The 21,723-nt window shown below is 31.9% G+C and overlaps 1 protein-coding gene across 7 annotated transcripts in view; it reads right to left on the reverse strand.

The window, feature by feature from the left end:
- The window catches only part of LOC115888163 (reticulocyte-binding protein 2-like), a 145,428-nt gene that overhangs the window by 50,785 nt on the left and 72,920 nt on the right, over positions 1-21,723 (reverse strand). Inside the window, exons 1-2 of one of the 7 annotated variants that reach the window (XM_030907803.1) lie at positions 21,571-21,659; positions 21,355-21,510 (exon numbers count right to left, since the gene is read on the reverse strand). The exons of 4 other annotated variants lie outside the window; for them this stretch is intronic. In XM_030907803.1, the coding sequence (XP_030763663.1) occupies positions 21,355-21,356 (2 nt within the window). In that variant the 5' untranslated portion in view covers positions 21,357-21,510; positions 21,571-21,659. Of the gene's footprint in view, positions 1-21,354; positions 21,660-21,723 lie in introns of those variants that run through there. 2 more of the 7 variants (XM_030907810.1, XM_030907795.1) reach the window with 2 other exon arrangements.

Here is a 21,723-nt window from a genome sequence, read left to right on the forward strand (position 1 = left end):
ACTATATGCTGATCCAAACCAGTAATGCACAATCAAACATTATCAAAATAAATAAAAACGGGAATAACTGAAATAAAATTTAGTTAGACATGGCGATACAAAATGGTAGATACACTTACTGTGATCTTATTCCAGGAAAAGGCCAAAAAACACGAACTAGGCTCTGAACAGCATATTCTACAGGATTTCAAATCTCCACCTTTGGATACCCGTGCCTTTACTGTTAGGAAAAGTGTTTCAGAAAGCCCTTTTTCTCTGAGATTCGTCGGACGCTGAACCACGCGTCTTTTTCTGATCTCAATCTCTCGGAAAAAGCCTACCTCCTCCTTTTCGCAAAACGGAAGTCTTCGAATTGACAGGTCATATGACCAAAGGCAATTAAGTGAACTCTATCGTCTATACCGAATGAAATTTGTTTTTATGGAAAGGAACCGCTACCTGTACTGAATGAAGTTTAACATCTAGCGAATAGATGGCGCCAGCAATATTAAAATTTGGAATTTTATAAAAAGAAAAATAAAACGCTACACTATACTTTTTCAGAGCATTTCAAAACAGTTGTTACTAAACCTGTATTAGTAGTAACCTAGGACCTAGAGGGAATCTGATTCACCAAACTCATCTCCAAGGACGGCCACACTGAATAGTTTAAGAAAACTGACGCCTTCCAATTTCCCGAAAATACCAGTCAGTGTTTCCCCGGCCAGTTTTACACGTCCTAAAAGACCCAGGCTTTTGAAAAAATGAATTGGTATTAGACGAAGTAAGCCTTCCCTAAATGGGAACGTAAACCATTTGAATACTGCGCTACTATAAGTAACAAAATTTGTCAAAGTGAAAATTGATATCACCTTACGAATATTTTTCTTTGTTTTTTAATCGAATTTGGAGAAGTAGAGAAATATTTAGAGTCTGATAAACAGCTTCAAAAAATGGTTGAGGTTCTTTTTCTCAGGTAGTATGCAATGAAAACAAAGTTTGTATCGTAAAATGGTACTTTAAATGGATTTTTTTTCGAGAATTTTAACCTACCTGTGTAACTATTAAAATAATATCCAAAAACAATACGTTCTCTTTTGTTTATTTAGTCTAAGTTTTAGTATTTCAATGTTAGTAATAATTGGCAATGTATATTTTAAGATACATTTATTATTTATCGTTAGTTTCTAGCGATGGGAACTATCGAATGAATTAGACTATCGAATGGTTAATGAATGAATGATTTCAACTATCGAATGGTTTTATTCGAATAAAATCATTCATTCATTTGTAAACTAAAGCATATGTGACAACCTCGCCGTGCGACTAAATGGTTATCGTTGAGCCACGACTATCGAATGCTTTTGATAAATGAAATTTAGTATTCGTTTGATTTTTGTATGCGTCAGTGCATTATTGGTTCTTCCAAATTTTTATAACTTCGCCGTATAAATACTGTGCTATTTTTGCGTTTATTAAAATAGTTAAAATACTAAAATAGTAGTTATTTTTTAATTTTATTTATTGACGATTGTGTGCATGTGCAGGTGGTCAAAATTTTTTCGATAATTTGTGTGGTTTTCCGTAGTCCGATCTTTCAATTATTTAATTTTATATGGTATATGGTCTATTTTTTAATGGGAAATTTTGGGAAGTAGCAATTTTTAAGAGAGATGAGATGAACTTACAATTAATTTTAAAAATACATATTTGTATTTTAGATGTTTTAATAATATGAATTAGTTGAACTTAATAATCATATTTAAGTAATGTGGTTGTATAATCATATTTAAGTAAATGGTTATCGAACTCAAACTATGGGGTGAGAAAATTAAAATGAAAGTTTTACACGTGACAATTCAAAAAAAGTTAACGATGTTTATATTTTGTTTATGCTAATTCTCTTACATGTAGTTTTTGCGAAGAAAAAATATTTCATTTATTTTTTAAAGTAAATGCCAGTAAAAGTAAATATAATTTTTAAATAGTAATATAAAGCACCTAATATAAGTAATTTTGATTTCTAATTTTTTATTTATATTTTCCTTCCATTACACTGCATGCTTAGAAAATTAATAAATGTTTATATTTCATGATTTTAAAATTTGTTGTTAATATATCAAATTAGTTCTGTAATTATTATTATTTAATAAACCAACGTTGCCAAAAAATTAGAGACTATATTATTTTTAAATAGGATCTAATATAATTAATTTTGACATCTAATTTGTTGTTTATATTTTGCTACTACTTAAAAAAATATTTATATTAAATGATTTTAAATTTTGTTGTTAATAGGTATAACAAATTATTACTGTTATTATTATTTATTAAACCAGTCTTTGCTTAAAAACATTAAAAATAATTTTCCTACATCCAAAATAACAAGTATTATTGCAGTGTAACAACAGAATATTAATAAAAAAATGCAGAATATATAGACATACTATCCCTAACTAACTAAAGCCAAACAATAATATTCTTTGCTAATATCAACTAATACAAAAATATGGCAACAGCGCCCTTCATAATGTATTTGCTGTGTAAATACTAGCACCTCAATAAAAAAATAATGTGTCCTTATCTATATATGACTCCGCAAAAATCAAAGATGCCGGCTTCTTTCATAGCATTGCCACCGACCGCTTTCTCGGAAAAAAACCTACGTCGCCGGGCGACAACTAAAATTCAGTTAATATTTTATTATAATCGATCCTGACGAATAAATGAATTTCATAAATGAATGAATTTTATAAATGAATGAATTTTATAAATGAATGAATTTTATAAATGAATGAATTTTATAAATGAATGAATTTTATAAATGAATGGTTTTTGCTGCCGAATTACTAGAATACAATATTTCAAGGCAGATGACTGATCTATTCGATAATTTTTATTCGAATAGTTTTCAACGAATGTTTTCTTACTAACTATCGAATTATTCGAATGAATTGCAACTATCGAATGTTTCGATAGTATTCATTCGATAGTTCCCACTACTATTAGTTTCTTCAAAATAGGTAATGTATCCTCTGGGATACATATAAAATCTCCACCAAGAGCAAAAAAATTTTTTTTTGCATTTTTTCCTAACTACATTGATGTTACTTATTTCATTAATCATAAAATTTTAGGCAAAATCAGAAATATTTTCTTTTGCCAAGTAAAAGGTTAAATGGAATAAACAAATTAACCATTGTAAGGGACGTTTTAATTATTTTTCCAACAAACGAATAACACTATTTTTCACTCCCGTATTCACAACAGTTCCATCTGTCCCAAATGCTACTAAATCGGAAAGTTCGGTCAAGTCAAACTTTTCTTTCAAGAAATTAACCAAAGACCGTTTTATATGACATGCAGATCCGCTTTCCGGTGTGATGTGGCCCAAATACTTAGAACCGGGTTCACTTAGAACAGAAATATGTTCTTCCACAACGCGTTTTCTCTTCCTTTTATTCTTATCGTAAATAATAGTAGAGTCCTTTCGACCATCAAAAAACACGCCTAATAACGACATTTCGCAGCGATCTTTATTCTATCTACTATCTGTGTAGAACTGCTTTTAGACACTACTCCAATATCCTCTAAAACAACATTTGCGATTATAGCGGCAGCGTGATCTGAAACTCCAGTTTTGTCACAGGCAAGTGCCACGGATGGTAGTTTATCATGCAGGTGGACAAGTTTCGAATATATTGAGGAACCGGAAAACAATAATTTAAGTGATTTAGGTTGGATAACATTATTGGGTTATGTTAAGCAGTGTGTTAAAGGTAAAAGATAACTAATTATCAAATATGTTGACGGGCAAAAAAATAAATATTTTTCAAAATATCTCAGCTTTTAAGGCCCGTGAGGAACCTGAAGATACAAAGGCAGGGAGCTCAGCTTTTGAGAAAAAAAAATTCTTATCTGAAGGCACATTTTGAGGCTTGTGTGAAAATATTTTGTAAATAAAAATTTTTTTCGTTCCACCCTAATCTACATTCCGAGTTTCAGCCCCCTAGCTCATATAAGGCCCGAGTTACGATGCTCCAAGATCGTTACCACGTAAAGAAGTTTCACTTCAAAAAACAGTAAATAAAGATGATACATCAATTGAACAGGTAATAAGCTACACTTTCTTTAGTTGCAAACACATGCAGCCAGGGTGCAATGATTTAAATCAACTTGATTTAAATCAACGGATTTTTTTTTATTTTAAATAAAAAAAATCAACTTGTTCTACAAGGTGACAATAGATAAAGAGGGATATATCCTCTATATAAATTCGGGACAAAACCGGTATCAGGTCTAAAGAGAGACCAAGTTAAAGAGGTGGAGAAAATGGAGACAGATCCTCCAACTTCCATCTTGCGGATACCTCAGCCGGAGACAAGCTCGACAATCGACTGTAAAGGGCTAAACCCCAACCGTGGAAGGGTGTGTACCCTCGTAGGAGATAGATAAGGTAGACGCCCACTCCTCGGAGGATGAATTATCTACTGTTAGAGGAGAATGGCAAATACCCTGTCCTCCCTACAACAGGAAGATCACCATGCATATGAGCTATAACTCAAGGAAGGGGGACACAATAGATCTTTAATGCCGCGGTGACTATCCTCCCCTCTTACTCATTCTACATTTTAGTCCAACACAACGATTTTAAGAAAATTCTCCCCTTAAAGACTAAACGGTGGGATGGAAGTTATAGATGTTATGTATGTGACAGTTTGTGTCCCCATCTGATTCAGTGTCGAGTGTCGACGTATCGATAAGTGGTTCACGGTCCGTTAGGCCTGGACTATATATGAATGACAGCTTTAAGTATCTATTTTTCTTAAGAGCGACCCTGCGAGGTCCCATCTAAACCCTAATGTAGGTAGATTCATCTTGACCGTCGTAACGTACACAGCTTTTTGTAACTTATTGTTTTTCGCTTTGTTATTTTTGTTAAAGTTAATTAACTCCAACTGGAAATCGATTTTCATTTATTATAACTTAGATATGGTATGAAAATTCGTTACTTTCTGGTATACGAGTAGAACTATGAAATTAAAAATTACATTTAGTACAAGACATGTGATTCTAGGAAACGCAAAAAAAATAATAAAAATGTTATCAATTTAATTAAGCAAGATTCGATTTAGTCTATGCGAAGAGCAATTACACGAGCCGCCTGCTTTTGATAAGGACATTTTTAGGCTGACGGACGCGTGATTATGATTTTAAGAAAAGAAAGACTTTCTAGTCACGTAGACAATATACGGGGTTTAACAATACCTTCTGAGTAAGAGTCGATTTAGACACTCGCAAAATCGGTAGGCCATTGTCAATGATATGGCCGATGACCGCGGTTCGGATTTAGCGTAAACAAAGTACCTAGGTCCCGTCCAGATTAACGTTTGCACCAAAAAGGAGACGTTAACTTAAAATGCTTCACTTTTATTTACAACAGTGTCTACTCGGTATCAAGTGTGGATCACATAAATACACTCTGTATAGTCCTGGAACAATCATTGGAATGGCGTTCACCTTTATACCTGATATTTGTTGATTTTGAGCGTGCGTTTGATAGCCTAAAGCACCTCTTTGGCAGAGCTGGTATTCCTAACAAAATTGTAAGAATCATAAAGGCGCTCTATTGTGAGGCTCAATGTGTCAGTCTTGCATAAGAGTCAACGGAGTGAATCCATCAACATTCGGAATGAGGTGACGCAGGGTTGCGTCCTGTCACCGTTTCTTTTTAATATCCTCTTAGATAATATTCTAAAGAGAACAATTTCCACGAAACATCATGGAATATGGTGGGCTCCCTTCAGCATGTTAGAAGATTTCAGTTATGCAGATGACATCTGTTTCTCATAGTCACGCGGATATGGCAGCAAAACTACTTGGCTTGACAAAGGAGGCTCGGATTGCAGGTCTTAAAGTCAATATTAAAAAAAAACTAAATCGATGAGAGCTTGTGCCAACAACGTCGCTCCCTTTATCATTGGAACAAACCTATATAGGCGGTAAATAATTTTACTTACTTAGGAAGTATAATCTCAACAAACAGAGGCACAGAGCAAGATATCATAACTAGAATAAACAAGACCAGAATTACATTTGGAATGCTCAACAATATTTGGAGATCTAGAGAGTACTCTCAACTTACTAAATTTAAGGTTTTCAATTCGAATGTCAAGTCAGTGTTGCTGTATAGTGCAGAGACCTGGAAAATTACATCGCCATTAATTAGCAAACTCCAAGTTTTCATAGACCGCTGTCTGCGAAAAATTGTAGGAATATTCTGGCCGAATACTATCAAAAATGAGGATTTATGAAGCTTGACCAACCAGAGGCAGGTGTATAACGAGATCAAACTTAGGAAATGGAGGTGGATTGGTCACACTTTAAGACGAAGCGACAACAACATCGCTGGCAGAGCTATTGTGTGGAATCCACAAGGCAGTAGAAGAACTGGTCGTCCAAGACACACATGACAAAGAACAATTAAAAAGGGGATCGAAGCAGTAAACCGGTCATGGTGAGATATCACATCAATGGCCAACAACCGAACCCGCTGGAGAGCGTTTATTGAAGCCCTATGCTCCACGTAGGAGTAAATCAAATGATCTACTCGGTATAAAACTGGTAGTTTTAAATGATGAGCCAAGTAGTTATATTTACACATTTTAAATAGTTTTTTTTTGGGTCCTGGAAATTTGGAATAGCATAAACGAGATTAACCATTTTAAAACAAGCAAAAATGTTTTTGAAGAATGCATTTTTCTTAAAATGTCAATAATAAAAAAAAGGTTTTTCCTTTTTTAAAGACAATCCGGGGACATACTGTATATTATATGTAAGAACCCATATTACAGATGCTGGTTTTGTCTGAAAATAAGAATGTGCTTTGCTACAGATAAAATGTTGTGTGGATTCCTCGAATTTAAAATGTGAGATCATCTTCCGCTTGACATTGACCTAATTTATACGTTTATCAATGTTGCGCGCAGTCAGTTTAAAATTTATAATATTATTAAAATATTTCCAAAACAAATTTCTTATGTAATATAAACTAATAACTATGTAAATCAAATTAATATATACACAATCAAACTTAGATGGAAACATCTATTATTTTTTATAATTTTTGAGACGTATGAACATTTATTAATAAAATACAGTCCTTACCAATGACTTTTAATGAAAAATAATACATATAGCAATAAAAAAATAATTAGTTCACTAAATAAACACAACGGTATATTTTTGGTTTCTGAAACAAAATAAGATTTAAATTTTTAATGGTCAAAAAGCAAAAACAAAAAGAAAATTGGTAATTTTAATAATCTTTGTTGTCACCTCTAGCGCTTTGCAAGCTTCTATCCGCGATGGCATGATTCTTATTAAATTATCAACGTCATCTTTTGGGGTATGTTTCTCCATTCTGCTAATACTGCATCAATAAGCTGTGCGAGATTTCCTGAATTGTTTCGACGAGCTCTAACCCTTCTTTTGAGCTGGTCCCACAAGTGTTCGATAGGGTTTAGATCTGGTGAACATGCAGGCCAGTGCAAAACTATGACACCTTTCGTTTCAAGACATTCTCTAGTCACTCTGCTGGTATGGGGAGGTGAACTATCGTGCATGAAATTAAAATTATCCACTATTGCAGCTCTCCAAAGACTAACAATTGGATCTAGCACTAAATCAACATACCTCCGACCAGTTAAAGTTTGTTTAAGTGGTAACAATGGAGTTTTTGCTCTCAGAATATCTCCCCAGAACCATTACAGTTCCTCCTTTATATCTTGGCACAGATTTGGCCTGGGGTTTCGCTCGTCTTCCTGGAGCTCTGAGAACCCGAATTCGATGATCATCTGATCTTGGGCCAATTCTGGTCTCATCTGAAAAAACAACATTTTGCATTTTGATATTGAAGGCACCAATTTAGCCGGTCAATTTTATTTTGCCGATATAACTGTGGGACCCATAACTCTCTCCTGCTGTACAACCGTCGAGCACGAAGCCTTTTTCATATGGTTTCAACTGAAGCGTTCACACCTGTAGCTGCCAGAAGTTGTTTTTGTCTCTGGATGAAAAACATAGGGATTTTTTTTGCAATTTGGCATACAAGGCGGTCTTGTTGTTCAGAGGTCACTCTATGACGACTTTGTCTGGTCCTGTTCTTGTGTGTTCCTAGTTCCAAGTACCTTACGTATATTTTCGATACAACACCCTGAGTAACGCCTACTATCTATGCTGCGTCTCTTTGGGGCATTCCTTGTTCAATGAGAGCAATAATCCTTCCCCTCTGTACATTATCTACATCAACATAAGGCATTTTTTTTATTTTTTTTTGGATTGAATGAAAATTACCGGACAATAGTGATTTTACTACTAAACACTAAACAAGAAAATAAATCGCCAGCAGTCGTTTATTCTTTATTATCACGTTTATTTGCAGCAAAAAGCCTTATCTTAAAGTTGTATACCATTTTTTTTCCTTACAAGAAATTTAGTCAGAAATAAAGAGTGATTCCATATAAGTATGGTTGTGTGTATTTTATACCCTACCTATAGTAGAAAAATTAGAACAGTTTCAGAGTAATTTTTTAAAAATAAGTATCTGCTCCACTTAATGAAAGTTTATAGAATTAAAAATAGCATTTAATATAATTAACTCTATAACCTAACAAAAATTTATTAAATAACTTTTAAGGGGGGTAACGGCCCAGCTACATCGAAACACTGGTTCCCGATAAATCACCGAAGTTAAGCGACGTTAGACGATGCGAGAGGATGGACGGGTGACCGAGAGCAAGAGTGTAAAATCTATTGACACACTCTGCTGCTATTCATTCACGCTGACATTCACGCTAATTGGTTCACATGGAAGCGTTCTTAAAGAAACTAAGGGCTGCCTGTTTTGCGCTGAGATCAGTTTCTAAGGAACTTAACTTATCAACCTCTAGAATAGTCTATTATGCCCTTTTGAGTCGCATCTTCGTTATGCCCTTTGATTTGATCGTATTTTCAAACTTCAAAAGAGAGCAGTTCGATATTTATTGGAACTGAAAAGTAGAACTCACTGCCAGAATTTCTTTAAAAATTTCAAGATACTGACTCTTCCTTCTTTATTCATATTTGAATCCGTTTGCTTAATCCACAAGCACATATTATCTGCTATTCCCGAAAGGCCACCTCACAACTATCCACTTAGGAATGCGGAGCATGATCTTTATCTGCCAACCCCGAGCTCAGAACTAGTTAAAAGGCTCAATACTGTACAATGCCAAAAAATGTACAATCATCTGCCTTTGGATATCAAGTCGCTTTCATTCTTTCCCGCATTTCGCAAAGCTCTGAAATCATACTTACTGGAGAGAGCCCTATACGCGGTAAACGACATTTTTGTTGATATTTAATCTTGAACAATTTTGAATTTTAAAATTTTCATCATCTCACACACTGGTTAAAAATCTAGTATTTAATATTTTATAATAACACACTCTTAAATCATTATAATCATTTACAATTCTCCAATTGTAAAATTTTTATTGAGACTTTTTTTGTGTTCTGCAATGTCCATGTATGTTCTATTTGTAATTTTAATGACGTATTTTTTTTGAATTGTATGATGCTTGATTAGATCTTTTAGTATTTGTATATTTTTTGTGCTTTTGTTTGTTTTTTAAATGCTTTCTCGTTAAAGCTATTTTGGCTTTTTGTACAATAAAGCGTTATTTATCTGGAGGCCGGCGCGAGTAAGAGGCGATTTAGACACTCGCCAAGTCGGTAGGCATGATATGGCCGAGGACCGCGGTTCGGATTCCGCGTAAAATAGGCCCTGTCCAGATTAGCACTTAGCAGCAAAAAAACAGAAATTAACTTAAAATACGCTTTTATAGTAAAGTGCTTGGGGAACTATTTCAATTTATAATTTCAAGCAAATTCAAGCTATACACAAATAAACTAAAAATATATATACCAAACAAAAGATTATTGAAGCCATTATAGTAATCTACCGATTGACTAATAAATCAGAATTTTTTATACACCATATATGGTCAGACATTAGGTACGATTACTTATTAAGCGTGGAATTCACTCACAGATATGCCCGGCAGATCTACCCGGCGGGACACCCGGCAGTTAGATCTGTGAGTGTATTTCATGCGTGTGGGCACGATCTGCCTGCCCGCCGCCCGGCCTTCTCGGCTCATTTCGCAGACCGGGCAGAGGCACATCGGCAAGTGAATGCAAGTTGTGGGGCCAGGCGCCAGGCAGCCGCGCAGCCGGCAGTGTCAGTGAATCATCAACTGAAATTGTCCGGAAAGTGTGGGCCCAAAATACAGTTTCCGCCAAGTAAATCTGCCAGGCATATCCGTGGGTGAATTCAAAATCACATACATGCCCGCCGGGTAGATTTGCCGGGCATATCTGTGAGTGAATTCCACGCTTTAGAGGACACAACCTTGGTTTAATATTGCATCTTTAATATTCAAAGGTAAACATGAAAAACAAGAAGAATAACTATTCTACCCTTTTTTTAATAATTTCCATTTTTTTTCAATTAAAAATGAAATAGATATTTCTGTAAAATGACCATATAAAATAGAAATAACACGAATCTAGTATAATATTCATGAATATTATACTAGATTCTGAATTCAAAGATAAACAAACATGAAAAAACTTTACAAGAATAAACATTCTACGATATTTTTTATAATTTTCATTTGAGAAAAAAATTGAATCGGTGTTTTTCTGAATCTAGTTTAGCCATATTTACAATAAAATAAAATAAACACTAAACCTTTTTGTTAATGATGAAAATATAACATGTGTTATGATACGACAAACAATCATATTTTTTTCGGTAAAATAAACATGAATAAAGAAATCGCTGTACATACTTGGTTCATCTATTTAAATATTAAAAAAGGATGCTGATTGGGTAAGCGCATTACTTAAAGAATGACTGCTCCGATACAGTTATTTACAAGAAATTGATTGCGATAGATTCTTCGTCCATTTTTGAAAGAGATATAGATCACTAGGGAGGAGACTCATGAGATCATGATCTGATCTTAGTCTTAATCCCATAAACTGGTATCAAGTGGAAGTAAATCCAAATTTTTGTTATTCAGCATACCTAACCATCAATATATGAAAAATATAACGTGGTAGATTTGCGTCCTTATGTTATGTATGTATGAAATGGCGTTCGCAGGTTTAGGACCAGCGTTGATTGAAATTGGGAAGATATGCAACCTAATGGGCGAATTCGTGACATGGCTGATTTGATTTCCCCTTACGTCTCCCTAAGTGCTGTACTGTAGAGACAAAAATCGTTCTGCGGTCAACGCATAAAACACTTATTTTTTCTAATAATACGGCTAGCAAAGGCATATCGAAGACGGTGTGGATCTAAAAGCGATAGTGTTGTTATTAAAATTATATACATATATCGGGGTGCAATGATTTAAACCAACTTGATCTAAATCAACGGATTTTTTTATGTTAATCATGGATTTAAATCACAATAATCAACTTGTTTAAAAAAACTTATGATAAATCGAAAGATAACTGTAAAAATTATAAAAACTTTTCCTATCTATACTAATATATAAAATCCTTAAGTGATTGACACACTGATCAATCACGATCCTGCTCAAACCACTCAACGTAAGAAGCTCAATTTTGGCATACAGGTTGATTCTAGGGTGTAGAGGTTCGATAAGAAGGGATTTTTTGAAATGCCAGTTCCAAGAGGGTGAAATCACATCTCAAATATTACAATATTTTTTATTTAAAAAACGGTCAAGTTTCCGGAAAAACGCTTAAACATGCATATTTTATTTTGTTTTTTACATATTTTAAAATTTTTTTAAAAATGTATACAGGGTGTTTCGAAAAAGCTGGTCATTGATTAATCACGATCCTGCTTAAAGCGCTTGACGTAAAAAGCTGATTTTTGGAAAACAGATTGACTTTAGGGTGTAGAGGTTCGATAAAAAGGGATTTTTCGAAACTCGAATTCTAAGGGGGTGAAACTATCCCTCAAATATTAAAATATTTTTTATTTAAAAACCGGTGAGTTTTTCGGAAAAACTCTTAAACACGTATATTTCATTTTGTTGTTTTACATATTTTAATAAAAATATTTTATAAATTTATACAGGATGTTTCCGAGGATGTTTCATAAAATATGACCATTGAGTAATCACGATTCTGCTTAAACTGCTTGACGTTTAAAGCTGATTTTTGGCAAACGGATTGACTGTGGGGTGTAGAGGTTCGATAAGGAAGGGTTTCTCGAATCTCAAATTCCAAGAGGGTGAAAACGCCCCTCAAATATTACAATATTTGTTATTTAAAAAACGGTTAGTCTTTCGGGAAAACGCTTGGACAAGCATAATTTATTTGGTTTTTTTACATATTTTGAATTTTTTTAAAAAATCATACAAGGTGTTCCAAAAAGTTGGGTAATTTCTTAACCACGATTCTGCTTGAACTGCTTAACGTAAAGAGCTTATTTTTGGCAAACGGATTTTTCGAAAGTCAAATTCCAACGAGATGAAACTACGCCTCAAATATTACCAAGTTATATAATAATACCGCCATATTATTTTTTCGCATGCTGACATAGATGTGAGAAAATTTTATCCAGTTTTGTATGTTAATGGAAATTCTTGCTTTGCTTTATCATCACCATTACAAATGGTTTAATTCGACGCGAACGAAGTCGCTAGTAAAGCTATAAAAAAGTATTCCTATATTAAATATACCCTATATCTATTCATAAAATACGTACAAATTTACAGTTGCCTCAAATATTAACGTAACGTTAACGTTTAAATACTTTAATAGATCGAAAAATAATTGTAAAAGATATAATAGTTTTATATCACATATCCCTAATATCTATTCATCTATTAAAATGTCGGACCAATTTTTGAAGTTATTTTTTGTGAATCCATTACACTTCTAAATGACAGAGATTTATTTTGAAACTGTGAAGTGCCAGAAATCCGATATTTCAATATACATTTCATTCGCAAACTCTAGTGCAGAACTAGTTTCTTCTGATGTCAGGTTATATTTTTATTCCCCAGGACTAAGTCAAGACTGTTTTATACCTTTTTTTAAACAGCTGAATGGTGATCAAGCTTACTTCCGCCTTCCCTAATTTATCTTCTGGTTCATTCCAAATTTCTACCGACATTTTGTTCTGCAATAAGTACTTTGCACTTTGAACATTAGATGGTACCAATTTTATTATCGACTTAAGACAGTCATGACTATTTCCAAAAAAAAAAATTCTTTGATCTAAGCGGCCGATGTTTTTTGCGGAAATAGGGACATCGCAAAGTTTGTAATATGGCAACATAGGTAGTAGATTAAATTTACAAGAAAGAAAATCCAATGATTCTCAAAATTATAGCAAAAAATTAGAAATTTTAAAAGTGAAATAATTCGGTTGTTTTGGATATAATTGAAAAATCAGTAAAAAGAAAATATTATGTTTCTTTAATCGAGATTTACCAGCCCTGAAAATATTTGCACTTATTTAAGACTCATCCTGTATAGAAATCAGGGAACTACCCTAATACAAGATAAACCAATCCAATGCAAATGCCATAATGCAATGCAAAAGCAAATATTGTTAACAATAAATAATGAACTGTAAAGGGAGTCCGCGAAGGCTGGGGCCCCCTTAATAGTTATATATATAATATGGCCAGTCCGACCCTGCGTCGATCCGTTCTGTAAATACTGGGTATCTGTAAAGGGTAAGGGGAAAAACGAAATTCTGTATATACGAGCAATTAATCGGCGTGCTATAAATAGTTTAAATAACATTACTTACTTGTACAAGAATTTCCATAATACCTAATCAGTTTTATTTTTTTCGACGTTTTTCCACACAAATGATACATAATTTTTATAAATAAATAGAAAAACAATCAAAATTTAATAAAACCACGCACTGTTTTCCAAGCTCTGTCTACTACCGTTGTATAAAAATTGGATAAGCATGGAAGGATTCTACCATATCTTCTAAGAATTATAAGTTTAATTTTTTTAATTATTTTCATATTCATTAAGTCCAAAATGCTGTTATTTCAGTCCTTTAACAATGCATTAAAAATTTATTCGTTTTTGGACTTGTATGTTTTGCTTCTAAATCGACGATATTATAAATAACATATATGGTTATGAATATCATATTTTTTAAATTTAATTTTATTTCTAAATTCTGTTTGTGTAATATTCAATTCCATTTTCAAAATTTCAAACAATAAAGGTTGCTATCTCCAGAAGTATATTTTTATTTCTCATTTCTGCAAGATGAATATCTGCTATCTCCCTATTGTGTCTGAAAAAAATGACGTAACACGAAATATTGAGTTTTATGAGTTTTATTGTTCTAGCAAATAAAATTCTTATCTCTTTATCATATTAACGCATGAAAATACTTCCTACACGTGTACATATTTTTTGTGCCGTTTTTTTGCTCTCCTGTAAAATTAGGAATAATGGACTTAGCAGTTTATCACATTTCACCGACAATGTTTTTTTTTTGGCCAGATCTACCACCTAGTATGATAAAAAAAACGGCGTTAGCGATGGCTATGAAATGAAGATCGCTGTCATTTTATATATAATGTTATAATCCCGTCCTCATTTTAATCATTTGTAATAATAGTTTAGAAATGTCCCCAATAAAAACCTTATAAAGGCATCATACCTTTAAGATCAAAAACGACCCGACATTATTTTCATAAAATTATAACTTTCAACTTTCAAATTCAAAATTCAAACTTTTCCTTCTACTATGCTTTAACTATGATCAAACCATTGGGAAATTCCGATCATAAAATTATACAGCTGTCACAACAAGTCATTACAAAGAAAAATACAGCAAAACTTCAGAATAAAACACTCGATATAACATTAAAATATCCAAATCATGATACAACATATAGCAAAATTTGGAAACAATCTATGAATAACATTTGACACTAATAGTAATAAATGTGGCCTACTGCAGTGTTTATGAAAAACATCCATGCTGAAATATATTTTCATAAATTCAGGGTGGCCCATTTTACAAGATATTCATTGGTAAACATTTCAAAAATAAAAATAAGTGGTACTGTATAGTGCTTAAAAAGTCCCATAATACAGTTTTTATCTTGTTGATAAACTGTCAGATAACTTAAATAGAATTGTTTTTCTTATACATCTAATCCCGGGATTCCGACATTTACAGATCTCGAAAAAATCCCGGGTCAATAAAAAATCTAGTTTTGCTTTTTTTTCTTCGGGTTTGACATCCCTAAAGCGAATATCGATATTTATGAAACATCCATATTTTTGTATTAATATTTTTTTAATGATTTTAAAGCATTTCCAATGACTCAAGAATACAAAGACATGAAACGCTCATATACGGGCTGAAGCAGAATTTGTGTTGTTAAGACACCTTTTTTTTGGAGGAATGGATGTGTCACCAGATGGTCACCAGCGACAATTTCAGCGATTTTTAATAGTTTGTTGTGTGTAGTGAACTTTGTATCAATATTAGTACAATGGTGATTTATTTAACTTTGTGTAAAAGGCACAACGATAAGAAAGAGCCAGGAGGTACAAATAAACAGTCCACTCCACCTTTTTAGCGTTTTCTTAGTTTTCTTATTGAATTCGATAATTATTTTGTTGATATTATATTATGTACTTGATATGTAAGTATCAATGTATGGTATGATATGTATGTAATAGTATGATATGTATGTAAGTAAAAAATACCGTATGATCGAGAAAAAACGGCGTCAAAGGCGGCTGGGGAATGACTATCGATGCTATTTTTGACGAGGTCGAACTCTGCTCAAAGTTAATTAACTTTATTTTGATTTTTTTAGTTAATTAAAATTCTTCTTCTTTTCACTTTAAAGATCTTCAAAAAAATTAAATTTTAATTAAAATGAATACTAAATGTAGAAAATCTAGAAGACAATAGTAAGTTTCCGGATACAGAAATCTATATCCAAAAAAATATTTTTTCTGATAATTTGAACTATACCAGTTTTAATTAATAAAATCTATATTAGGTAAATCCAGTAAATCGTAATTAATACTAAATGCGTCTTTAAAAGTAAAGAAGAGAAAAATCAAAAAAGGCTCTAACCTAACAATCGCCCGTCCCAGTTCCAGGCATTTCGATAACTCGTTAACAAAAAATCAGATTATTCTACTGTTAAAATGTATGGATTATCCTTTGTAATTGTCTAATACACACTAGACCCTTCAGATTTAGTAAAACTGTAGCTGTAAACCAGTTATGTGTGTTCATTACTATACATGGAAGAAGTATTGTGTTTATCAACAAGGTTAATTGGGCGTGTTTTGTTTACAACTGCGTTCCCCTGCCGATACCCCGTAGCTACAGATCCGTTGGTCACACTTTAATTGTTGATACTTCTGATGGATGATGTTCAATTTTATACATGTATAAAATATAAACACACTAAATTGAAGTACTAGAAACGGTAAGGTGGGATATTTTTACGAATCTGTATTATTACTTTTTTACTTATAGAATATCTACAGCTGTGTATAACCTCTCAGAAACAAATTAAATGAACAAAACTATGTCCAAGAAATAGTCTATTGTATAGAGGATTTAAGGAAAACCTTAAAATGTTTGTACAATTTGTTTTTGAATTTCTTCTAGGTTTCTGCATCTTCGGTCAGTGAAAGTAGAAATATTGAAAGCTGTTTTTTCAGTCCATAAGATTCAACATTTAAAATACAGGGATACTTAATCATTAATTAATCTTAATTATTCTTTTTTGAGATATAGGCACTATAGGCAGCAAAATATTAGCCTTATAATCCCGGAAGCTGTGGCCAATAAATTAAATGATAAATAATTGTAAATTGTTTATACATATATAAATCACTTGTTTTAAAATAAAAAATTGGCATTTTAAATTTTATATTGTATTTATTTATTAAATGATAAAATTAAAATATTTATATACTACATGATCTAACACTGTAAGTCTTAGTTTCTTTGGTTTGGTTTACTGTTTGCCGAGTACTATGGGTATAGTTCATTAAATTAATAGATTCTTTTCTTATGATTGACATATGCATATTAATTGTTTTCTTAAGTTATGTTACAATGAAACTCACTTTATAAACAGTATAATATAGGTATTTATTTTCTTTCGAATGGTATTACAAAATATGTTTTACTGTGAACCCTACTAATTAATATACTATGCCTGGTTCAAGAGTCTAAATCTGTACTTATTACATTATCATTTAATTTAATAACAAACCTAAAATATTTGTCTGCGACTTACTAAAAAAAACAATTATGATTTTCGAAAGTGATTAATACAGCTTTTTGTAAAATTATACATTACTTCTTGATGTATGTATTATATTAATTCATTTATTTACTTAAATTGTTCCAATGTGTATATTATTTCCTACAATCTACCAGTAGTTACGTTAAAAGTTAAGTATGTAAATAAATGACTTAGGAGCCTAAAATTATTGAGATTAAATAACGTAATATATAAGTAAATAAAATTGACAATACACCAATAAAATATTTTAGCAATAACCATTGATTCCTGCATGGAACTTTACTTGAACACAGCATCACCAATTTTGTTTTCATTAAATTCTCTATGCAATAGATTATTTCTTGGACACAGTTTTGTTCATTTAATTAATATGCTTCTTGGAAAACAGAAACTTAGGCATACTCAGAAACAGATACTCTATAAGTAAAGAAGTAATAATAAAGGGATTCGTAAAAATAACTATCTCACCTTATTGCTTCTAGTACTTCAATTTGGTTTGTTTATATTTTATATATGTATAAATTGAACATCATCCACCAGAAGTATCAACAATTAGGCATTCCAACGACCTGTCAAAATCGATCCAATATGGCCGCTGGGGGCACACATGGCTGTATTTACATTGGGCCTTGTGGTAGTCAAACCAGAGCTAAGTTATATTTAATACATTTTATAGTGTTTTTCAGTTCATATTGTGCCTCAGTAGTTAGTTGTTAACACATTTATAGTGAATTTTGATAGCCAGGATATAAATTCTGCGAGAAACATAATATTTGAAGACGTTTTGTTAGATGCCGATTACGTGTCGGAAGTCGAGCAAATAAAGACAATTTATATTTTTATTGTGTCCCTACGACCACAAATCACCGCTTCTTAACAGAACAAAATTAATTGTCCAAGAATCGTCGTTCTCTTTGGATGGCAGCTATAAAAGGAGATGATTTAATATGTGGTTTATAATAAAAATCAGAGGGTGTGTAGCAAACACTTTCTAACAGGTCTGTAATCAAAATTCTTTATTGATATTTCTGTTTTAATAATGGTGGAATATTACAAGTTTATAATTGTTATTTCTAGGAAAACTTGTTAGTTTAGAACATGAAAATCATCCAGATTGAGTTGGTTCCGTCACAAGACATGGGTCATAATTGTACAAATCTGAGAAAAAGGATGATATTGAGAGAAAACTAAGGGCTGACTAAAGAAGAAAAGTACAATATGAAGTGAGATTACTGACAACTGTTCAGATTTTAAAATATACTAATTTTGATATTTATTATAGGCCATTCTTAACACGTCTGAAGCAGAACCTCATCGGGTGATTGAAACAGATGTAACAGAATTAACAGTTTTAGTGTACAAACATACATCACGATGGATGACTTATGCAACAAATTTGAGTAGCTTAGTTTTGCAACATCTAAAATTAGTAATTTCGCCTTATTGCAGATTACATACCGTTTACACAAACGACAGCTCTAAGCAAGTTTAAAAGATTTGGCTTATCGTTTTAAAGTGTCTTTTACAAAAGGTATAAAACCTTATAAATAGAATGGTACAATCCATCTACGATGCTCTAAAAAAATATAACATATTGTTTTAAAATGGCATTTAGGAATCGCAGTGTATTATTGATTGTTACTCAAATATTTATTTATTTATAACATTATATTGTAATTCTTATTTTCACGAGTGTAAATTGCAAAATTAGCTTATTGTCTATATATCGTAATAAACGAATATGTAGTATATACTGTTATACTCCTTAACAAAAATATACAATTGTCAAATAAACAATAAGAAAGATACTTTTTATTTATTTCTATTACTTTTTACACATACTGATGGCCCAATAGGTATGTACCTATACCTATTATTAAAAAAAAATAAACTGAATACAAAACTAAAACCTCAATTCATAGAATTATGACAGAACAGCTGATCGGCTTCATTGACCTTGCCCCCAGCCGCCATTTTAAAGTCACGTGGTTTGGAATGCCTAATTATGAGTTGAATATTGCAAAATATGACCATATTAGGCAAAATTTAAAAGCCTACAATTAATTTTGTGGATAAACACGATACTTCTTCCATCAACTAACGGATTATTTACTGGTATTAAACACACATTTTTATTTACAGCTATAATCAATGCAATATTGGCAAATCTGAACGGTCTAGTGTGTATGAAACAATAATAAAAGGCTAATCCGTACATTTTAACAATACAATAATCAAAAATGTTGTCGAAATGTCTCGGTCGGAGGCTTGTCGGACGACGAGATTTAGTTAGGTTAGAGTCTTACTGGTCTTGCTCTTCTTTATTTTTATAGGCGTTTACTGCATTAAGGATGATTTAATATCGATTTTTTATTGCGTAGAACTGGTGCAGATCTAAACGTTTGAAAAAACAATTTTTTGGAAATAGATATGTGTATCTGGAAACTTTCTATTCTTTTCTGGTTTTTCTATATAAGGTATTAATTTTTGACAAATTTTATGTCAGTTCTCAGTAACTGACGTCTAGAGTTCTATCTCGTCAAAAATAGCATCGATAGTCATTCCCCAGCCGCCTTTGACGCCGTTTTTTCTCGATCATACGGTACTAGATTTTATAAAACACCTGGAAAGTGTTTACCTATCTTCTTAGTCGTAAAAAACTCAAAAACAATTAAAACCCCCACAATTTTTTAAATAAAATATAAACAAAAGTACGCTCTACCAAAATTTTAAAACATACCTATATACCGTTGGGTTTTAATGTTTCAAATTAACAATAATAATATAAAAATAAAGTTTAACATCCCAGAAATCCACTTCTTTATATATATTTTTATATAGTCATATTTTGTTGTCTTTAAATGCCAGTGTTCAATATTTGGCCCAATTTTTTACACCCTGTGAAATGTATTTATTGTAGCAATTTCAGAATAAAACATCTTTGGGAATGTAAACTATGCACAACCATTGGTAAAAAATATATAAATAAAAAATCCATATTTTTTTTAATTTATGGAATTCAATACTGTATATTTTATCATATACCTAGATATTAATTTTTGCAAGAAGAACTAGATGATTTTTTATTACTAAATATGCTTAATATGAACTATTATTCAAGATGCTTCCATCCATTTCAATTGCGTAGGTACTTAAAATTAAATTAAAATATTTTAGTACATGTACAGTATGATAAAAAAAAACGGCGTACATTTGGTTCGAAAATGACAATCGATGACATTCCTTATATATTTTTATATATAAAATGTCAGCAGCGATCTTCATTTCATAGCCATCACTGACGCCGTTTTTTATCATACAGTATATGAAATAACAAATTAAATAAAAACACACAATGATTATTACAAATTGCATATAAAATACCTACTATTGTTCAATTGGGATCAGTTAAATAACATAAATAATTAGTGAAACAGGTTTTAAAAGATTTTTTTACTTTTGCACTCTTTATAATATAGGTAGGTCACAAATCTTGTATTACCACAGCCTGCTAAAAAACTGCACATGCTACTGTTTTTATTTAATAAATTATTTGTTGTTAATCAAGACATACCTATTAAATAAAGCAAGAGCCTAAAGCCTACCTATAGGCTAAGATGTTCTTGAAAATCGCGTACTTATTACAATTAAATAATCTTAAATCAATATAAAAATCAATTTCTCATAAGGTCTAATATTTAACTACTGATCATCTAGAGCCCCCTTAATTATAAAAAAAAAACATTTCAATGACATCGTATTTTTTCATAATAAATCATGTGAAAAAATATAAACAAAGTGCGAATTCTGTGCGAAATGTTTGAACAACACGCAAAATGATGTAACTTTTTCCGATTTTGTCTATCGTAGCACAAAAAGAAACAAAAATTAAAAAGTTTGCTACATTAGGTACATATTTTAATAAATATAACCTAAAAAATAAATTTGTACTTACATCCTCGTCATTGTTTTTTTTTATATTTATTATAAATCTGAAATAGGTACTTACATATTTCTTTCTGAATTATTGAAAACTTGGAAAACTTTTGAAATCAACAAAAACGGTTGCAACGATTGAACTAAGTTTGGTTGTTGGAAAACAGTTTGTTATACAGTAACAATTTTCTGAGCTGCTCGGATAGAACTATAACTGACACCTTTAGCACTATAACACAACAAAAATACATAGTGTCTTTTTCTCCAGGGTAGTTACTAACTTTACCACCTTCTTTATGTACCTTTATGAATTAACTAACAATCTACTGATCCATCGGGCATCGACTGACCACACTGATGCAGCGGGCAACATGCAATGAGTTGCAACAAAAACAAACACTGAATTTAACGGAAAGTTGGTACTATGGTTGGTACCCAGCAG

The sequence above is a fragment of the Sitophilus oryzae genome, unplaced genomic scaffold (genome assembly GCF_002938485.1).
Source record: "Sitophilus oryzae breed Bouriz unplaced genomic scaffold, Soryzae_2.0 scaffold_1167_pilon_pilon, whole genome shotgun sequence".
Lineage (NCBI taxonomy): Eukaryota > Metazoa > Arthropoda > Insecta > Coleoptera > Curculionidae > Sitophilus > Sitophilus oryzae.